The sequence below is a fragment of the Mugil cephalus genome, chromosome 7 (assembly GCF_022458985.1).
Source record: "Mugil cephalus isolate CIBA_MC_2020 chromosome 7, CIBA_Mcephalus_1.1, whole genome shotgun sequence".
In the NCBI taxonomy this organism is placed as follows: domain Eukaryota; kingdom Metazoa; phylum Chordata; class Actinopteri; order Mugiliformes; family Mugilidae; genus Mugil; species Mugil cephalus.
The window spans coordinates 11,405,981-11,413,920 of NC_061776.1; the positions used below are offsets into that span (position 1 = coordinate 11,405,981).

The 7,940-nt window shown below is 41.6% G+C and overlaps 1 protein-coding gene across 2 annotated transcripts; it reads right to left on the minus strand.

The window, feature by feature from the left end:
* Window positions 1-1,699: 1,699 nt before the first annotated feature.
* Window positions 1,700-7,570, minus strand: ackr4a (atypical chemokine receptor 4a). 2 transcript variants are annotated; one of them, XM_047588590.1, is made up of 2 exons: window positions 7,421-7,570; window positions 1,700-3,064 (listed from the first exon to the last, which is right to left on the minus strand). In XM_047588590.1, exon 2 carries the CDS (start codon window positions 3,047-3,049, stop codon window positions 1,934-1,936), a length of 1,116 nt encoding a protein of 371 aa, XP_047444546.1. In that variant the 5' UTR covers window positions 3,050-3,064; window positions 7,421-7,570; the 3' UTR covers window positions 1,700-1,933. The 2 variants fall into 2 exon arrangements, with proteins under 2 accessions (XP_047444546.1, XP_047444545.1); XM_047588589.1 differs by lacking the exon at window positions 7,421-7,570 and adding an exon at window positions 6,609-6,865.
* Between the last annotated feature and the right edge of the window lie 370 nt (window positions 7,571-7,940).

The window sequence follows — 7,940 nt, forward strand, 5'->3', positions numbered from 1 at the left end:
AAGGAAAACACAAATCCCAAATTATGTGGTGGACTTTCCATGTGAAAGACTTGTTTGTTTGCGAGTTGTTGGGGTTCCTCAAAGCGTACTGAAGGTAGCGTTTATCAAACATTATCCACTGGTTTAAAACGTTTAATTCTTCCCTTTAGATTGAGTGAATTGTTTTGCTCTGTTAACAGATGGTAAACCTCAAATAGATGGTTTCCACATGGGAGAGAAAGAGCATGATTTATACCAGCTGGGCTCCAGGAAGGCAAAGTTTAAAAAAAAAAAAAAAAAAAAAAACAACCAATAAGTGGAGAATTAATAACCTTGAACATTTAGTTGGATATTTTTCTACAAGAAGTTAAAAACAAAAATAGTGTAACTGTGTAAAACGATGTTTATAAAAACCTGCCTGAGTTAATCATGCTAATGTTGGACTACAAATGTCTGCCCCTTTTCTGTGCAGCACCCCATGTGGATACTCACATTGTTTCCGTCTTAAATCAGTGTTACAAAATAGTTATAGTGATACAATCTGATTATCATCCTGTCTTCGCCTCATAAAAAATTATTTCTTTCAGCTTGTTTTGTAGCCATGGCTGCTCAAGGGGGAAAACTGGGAAGCGGACGTGCAGCCGAAAATGTGGGTTTCAGATGTTCAAAGGAATTCAGGAAACAAACAATATGGCTTTCCCACATCAAACAGACTCGAATCCCACTGGATGTACAGGCGCTCCAGTGAGCTGATATCCGCTATCTTTTATTTTCCAGGAATTCCAAGCTCCTCTCAAGATGAGAGTTTATCTGGAAAAATATCTGAGGTGCAAAGTGTCTTCACTCACTGATTAATAGGTGCAGACGGGTATGTTGTTTACAGGCTTGGAAGATGTGTGACATCGAGTGCATCTGGAGTATTTACTCATGTTTATTATAATGAAATATAGAACAAGAGTTATTTCAACAATTGGGAGTTATGCTACGAAAGACAGACATTCCAGCTCCTGCATAGCTCTACAAAGATTAGTTTCTTTCCATTTTATTTGTGGGTGTTTAGAGAGCAATGCAGGGTACGAAGTTCAAGAGTTTGTGGACGGAGTGGGAGTGAAAAGTCTATTGGAAAAACACCAGTTAACTCAGATTAGGATGAACAACAAATAGTGTCTGAGGTTCTTGGTTCATACATTATCGCTTTTCTTTTTTTTAATCTTACACCACTATCAGCTCAGACAGTTCTTTGATTTGCAGTCATCAGATTTTTCACACCACAGTAGAACCTGTACAATGAGTCCCACTGAACGTCTGAGTGAGCTAAGCCATTTGAGTGAGTCATTTTTGTGCTACCAGTACTTTTCCTGCTGTGAAGAGACGTGCTGTGGTTCAGATCCAGGACCATCTGTCTTTACTTTCTTTCTTTTTTTATTTCAGCAAACGTTGCAATACTGACACTAAACACCAGGATGCTCGCATGATAATTCGCATGTAGCTCAAACATTCAAATGCCTAAACATCTGAACAAAGTATAAAGATTTCAGTCTTGTTTTTTTTTTTTTTTTTTTTTTTTTGTCTTTTTTGAATGTGAAAGTCCACACAGTTGCAAATATGTGACTGTTTTATGTGGATTTTTGCTGATGAGGTGATGTTTTACCACACAATTTAAAAAGGAACCAAATTTAGTTTGCGAGCTACCAATTCTGTAGATGCTTTTATTTTAAAAAAAAAAGTTGCATACAAAGATATATATTCTTACAAAACAGCATTTAACAGCACATCATTAATTATTTACAGAACTTTAAAATAAAGTTTTCAGAAGTAAACAAGAACACTGTGCATAAATTCAGTTTCATTGGTAAAGTAAACAATGAAATTTTTTTTTAATGTGAAGAAAAGCCATTAAAAGCAGGGCAGTTTTTCTACCTTTTCTTGGTGAATAAGGTCTGTTGGTCGTAACTCATATTGAGAAGGTGTTTGTCTCTTGGGATGCACTGTGGGAGTTGAACGACATCTCCATTCCCTCCTCCTCCGCAGGAGCTTCCCCTCCTCTCCTGCTCTTCTTCCTCCTCTTCTGTCCAAACCTCTTGGCCACTTTCATCATGTTCTGCCTGAAGGACGACCCCACGAAGGCATAGAGGATGGGGTTGAGGCAGCAGTGAATGAGGGCCAGGCTCTCCGTCACCTGAGCCGCCTGATCCAGCACTTTGCTCGTCTCACAGTGGGTCACTAAGGAGTAGACCGAATCCATTGCGCGATAGACCTTCAGCGTGTTGTAAGGCAGCTGAGTGACCACAAACACGGCCACTACTATTAGAAGAACGCGCAGAGCTTTCCACTTCTTGCCTCTGCTCTCAACGGGGAGGCCCCTCAGAGCTCGGCCCACGCTCCAGTAGCAGATCACCATGACCAGGAGAGGGAGCAGGAACCCCAGCAGAACCTCCACGACCTCCAGGGCGGCTTTACCACCTCGAGCCATGGATGAAGGATAGATAGCCAGGCAAACATTTCTATTAGATGCCCACTTCACTTCTGAGAGTATTAAATCAGGAAGGCCGAGGAGGAAAGCCGCCATCCAGACGCCCAAACACACCTTCCAGCAGTGCCTCCTGGTGAACGCCCTCTGCAGGCGCCCTCTTTGGTCTTTGCCTTGAACTCTAGCTAACGCCAAGTACCGGTCGAAGCTGATGCAGGCCAGCAGCATCATGCAGCAGGTGAAATTGACCGTGTAGCAGGCCGACACGACCTTGCACACGACTTCGCCCAGCTCCCAGCCCCTCGCGGCGTCTGCGGCCCAGAAGGGCAGCGTGAAGAGCAGGAGCAGGTCGGCCACGGCCAGGTGGCTCAGGAAGGCGTCGGTCATGGTCTTCAGGCGTTTGTGGTAGGCGTAGACCGCCACCACCAAAGCGTTTCCGGCCAGGCCCGCCACCAGACACACCGTGTACATCACGGGGAGGAAGACGGCCGCGAAAGAGCGGACGTCGCCCTTCTCGCACAAAGAGGGATAGTCATCGTAGCTGAAGTTGTGGCTGATGTTTTCGTAGTAGACGTAGTCGTCCTCCTCAAAGGTGTCCATGCTGTTCAAATGAAGCTGTGAGGAAGCACATTAGAGATGACACGTTTTTAGACTTTACACATTCACACCATGTACATCATTGTACGCACATCTGTATTTCTCAGTGAAATGGCGCAAGAGGGAGGTTTACGCCGATCAGGCATAACATTATGACACTGTCTATTATTGTGTAGGTCTCCCTTGTGCTTCTAACACAGTTGTGACTCATCGGAGAATGGACGTGGTCCTTCTGAGGGTGTCCTGTGGTGTCTGGCAACACAGTGTTGTTAGTGGGGGTCTTTGGGTCCTATGGGTTGAGAGGAGAGGACTCAGTGGATCGTCCCAAAGAAGTTTATAAGGGGGGGATGGCAGTAGCTCAGGAAGTAGAGCAGTCGTCCACCGAAAGGTTGGTGGTTCGATTCTGCCCTGTCCCTAGTCTGTCCGTTGTGTCCTTGGGCAAGACACCTAGTGTTTGGTTGTGGTCAAATGTACAGGTGGTTTGGTGATTCTGTCAGTCGTGGTAGTTTAACATCACCAGAGTGTGGGCGGATTTATAATGTATTCAATGTAAAGCATCTTTAGGTATTTAGAAAAGCTCTGTATGAAGCCATTGTTGTTATTGTGTGTGTGTGGCTGCTGCCATCACGGAGTGTCATTGCTATGGGGTGAGGGTGTCTGGTCTGGTCTAGGTGGGTGCTACATGTCTAAGTAACATCCACACGAATGAATGCCAGGTCCAAAAGCTTCCCAGCAGAACACTGAATCGTCACAAGATATCCAAGGAAAAATGTTGGTATTCCCAACGGTTTCATTACATCTCATTACGCCTTAGCCTTTCCTTCATTGAGTTACACATTTCTTTGCCTCGCTGACAGCTCTGGATGCCAGCAGGGGTTCTCACGACTTCCAGCTGATGATACCAAGGAATTTGTGTGCCCAACTTCCTATGACACAACCACAGGAACACGCTTCATGTTTTCACAAACAAGTGTTGAAAGAGGCGCCCAAATGAGAGAATTCTCTGAACTGTGACGTTATGACTTTACCAGTCTGTTCAGTCAGATTATTCAGAAAAGGTTTTGCGTTTTGCAAGAGTGGTGAATAACAACAGATGATGGTCTTTTTATATTTTCACTCATTAAACATGTATCCCTTTGCTTGAGCAACAATAATGACTTGACAGACGAAACGTCTAGATCAAAGTATAAATTTGGCAAATGTCAGTGACAATTCATTCCTACAACTCCACCTATCGTAGAGCTAATGTCTGGATTTAATCGATGCAATGAAGAAATGCAACACAGCTGAGCTGTGACCAGGCCTTTCCTCACTGAAGGAAACACATGAACACCAACATTCCTCTGGTTTGGGAAAATACATGCAAAGAAGAAATACTGCAGTCTGCAAACAGTTTTGTGAATGTGGATTAATTGTAGTGCCTGATACCGTTGGTGTCGACATCTGGACACTGTGTCCTGACCTGAACTTTTCACATAAGTGCAGAGGAGGCTTCATAGTTTCCACAAAAGTAGATGCTATAAACTATCAAATTCCCCTGGAGATACTCCTCCTGAGATTTCCATTTCATCTCTCTACGGTACATCGAACTTCCACTCCACTACTTTCTTCACATCTTTTATCTTTCTCTCCGGTTATTTGACAGCAGTGGTTAAAGGTCGCCTGCAGAAAGGCGTCTTATTATCAAAAGTGTTTGTGAGAAATGCACCCGTTGCCGTTACACTTGACTTCTGTGCAGGAGAAAAACATGTCTTTACTTGCATATTTAAAGTATGACCAGTTTGTGTAAAAAAAAAAAAAAAAAATGGTGACACCTGCCACTCAAAGTAGCTGTATAGAAATTAATATTGTAAATGTTTACCATGAAAGGAATTATTATTATTACTACTTTTAATTTTATTATTTCCCATCTGTAAATATGTTTATTTCTGCTGCGAAGACCCGCATTTCAACCCGGAGACCCCCAGTGGTCATTTGTGGAACTGCAACTTATTGAAACCTCTACATTAGCTTCATTTTTGAAACTCCACAAGTTGGTGCTTGGCCTGAACACAGGACTGCAGGTTATGCACGTACTATCTGATCAAGACACGAAGCGCTTGAGTCAGAAGTCTAAAAATGTAATACTTATTTTTTAGGGTACGGTGCTCCAGTGTCCAAGTATTTAATATGCACTCATTGTTTGTTGCACTCACTTATAAAACAGCTCTGAGACAACACGCCCAATACAACTGTTTGACAATAATCCTATTGTTACCCGTGCAGGTCGTCCGGTAGGAGCAGGTTACAGTAATGCACCTCCAAGCCGGTTTGCCAACCGCCAATTAATTTAAAAGGAAAAAGAAGAAAATGGAGGTAGATGGTGCTTTGCAGGTTAGCCGACCGTTAGGGGGAGTTTTAGGGGTTCAAATAAGTGTTGCTGATGCAGTTGGACATAAAACAGTGCATTTTATGATTTCTGCCTCAGCCTGCTCCCACCTGGAAGACTTTTTTCAGCCATTAAAGTGATTTGAGCATTCCAAACAATGAAGATTAGCCTTAGCTGCAGCTGAGAAAACACTTCCCTGACACAGAAAACCAACTCTACTACAATACATGCATGAACTGTTTTGGATTATTATCATGCACCACTATTGGTGATTGTTACTGGCAAGTTTTCGAATATAAGTTCTTGTACTTGACGTTACACACACCAGGACATGTAATTATAATTGCTGTTTAGACTTTTAACCACAAAGTGTATATCAATACGAGTCATTTAAATAACCCCAGCTGGTCTCAGCAGAGAGCCGCCCACCCTGACCCTGATTCTGTTTCTTCCTGTTACACGAGAGTTTCCTCCCCACTGTCACAGAGTGCTGCTCAAGGGGGAATTATTGGTAATTATTCTGGTAGATGGTGGCCTTGATGTCACCATGTACACATTATTTGCCATCTTTCACTTACAAATAAACTGAAATGTGAAGAAAACCCATTTCAGTTTTGTTCTGGTTCAGACCTCTAGAAAATTATGCATAAAAACTGAAAATGAATGTGTATAGACATTTGAGTGGCAGCTTAAAAAGGCTACAAATTAGTAAAAGTAAAGCAAAAAGTAAAATTCTTCCACTGGAAATGTCCAAAAATAATAATAACAATAATGTTACTTGTAAATACTGCAAGACACATAACATATAAGTATTTGATACAATAATATAGGAACTAAAACAGTTCAAAACAATTAAAATAAGTAATAATTAACGATATTTTTAATGATATATTGTTCTGGACTGTTAATTACGTCCAATTAGTGCCTTTTGTTGCTATGCCTTGCTTCTTGTGCTCTTATTGTAATGGAGTCATTTTACATCCATTGAGTACAAAAATAAAAAAATAAAAATCATTTGAAACATACTACACGAAGACCTTGAAATGAGTTAATAGTTAATTAAAAATCAATGGATGGCGGCAGTGATCGACAGTGTAAGCAGAGTTCACAGTAAACCTACACAGCACACACACACAAAAAAAGACGTATTCACTCGTCAAAGTCCGCACATACACATGTTTAATAGATACTCACGGTGTTTTATTCAACTACCAATCCCGTTTGTCTGCTCCATGAACAGTGAGCTCCACTTAAAGCAGCTGTTTGTCCCTGGCGCGGTGTCTTTCTGTCTGTCTGTCTGTCTGAGCGGCGAGTTTGATTTTTTATTTTTATTTTTTTACACCTGCGCAGCGCTAGTGGGCGGAGAGTTACGACACGAGCGATGTTGAGTAAAACCCCTGAAAGAAAAGCAAGTGGAATTTTAATTTACAGTAACGAATGAGGGCTGAGCTTTGTATCTGGATTGGAAATAAAACGCCCCCAGTCTCTTACACGAATCGGAGGAATTCCCAAATCACGAAACTAACTCACAAGTCTTCTCACTCAAACGGCAGAGTGGCCCAGAAATGTCCTCATACAGGCATATAATCACTACACTTTTATGAAAGAGGCATGTTTTCTGCTTTTCTGTGTTTTTTTTCTAGATAGTAAGGGTAGTTCAGGGTAAACGGCATCTTCAGTATCACCTGATGCTCTTTGACTACAAGAAACCCCCTTTTGACAGTTCATTTCAGGGTCTAAAGTGAAGCATCCTATGTTTCCGAGTACCAAGATATATGTGCAGACACAACAACGAAGAAGAGGAAAGAAAAAAGAGGCTGAAACTATAATGTGAGTCATATGTTAGAGAGCAGCTGTGTTTGATTTGTTTGGACGCAGCAAACTATTTTCAATAGAAAGGAGGCAAATACAGTTGAATTAAGTGTGTTTTTCTTTCACACTAGGTTTCATTTTACACATAGCATCCACCCCCGTAATCCAGTAAAAGATAAAAATCAAAGGTTTACCTCATAAAACTTAATCCGATTACGGAGTGAGAAGCTAAAATAGTCCCTCCGGTCCAGTGTGCAGTGTCGCGTGAGTACATTTCTGAGAAGGATGACTCAGACAAGTCAAATGACAGGAGACAGAAACTAAGACAGTCTTATCCATTTGTTGGTGGTGATCGTCACTGAGAGCATATTTTGTTTTTGAGCAAGAAGGGACATGTTTACAGTGAGACAAACGCTCATAAGGAAAGCACATTTCAACACCAGATGAGCAGCACAAACAACAAGACATTGCTTCAAACAGGAAGTATAACAATGAGGAGATTTCTGCAGAAAAAAAAAAGATGCTGACAAAGAAAAGAACATGATGACTTAAATATTTAGTTATCATTAAAGCACAGCCCTGCCAATAAAAAGCATTTACCTCAACACACAGAGTGCTAATTACCCTGCAGCTAAAACCGCAAAGAGCTGCAGTGTTTCCTTTTTAAGAGACATACTTCTGTTCTCTGCGAGGCACTAATTAACTGAGAACACA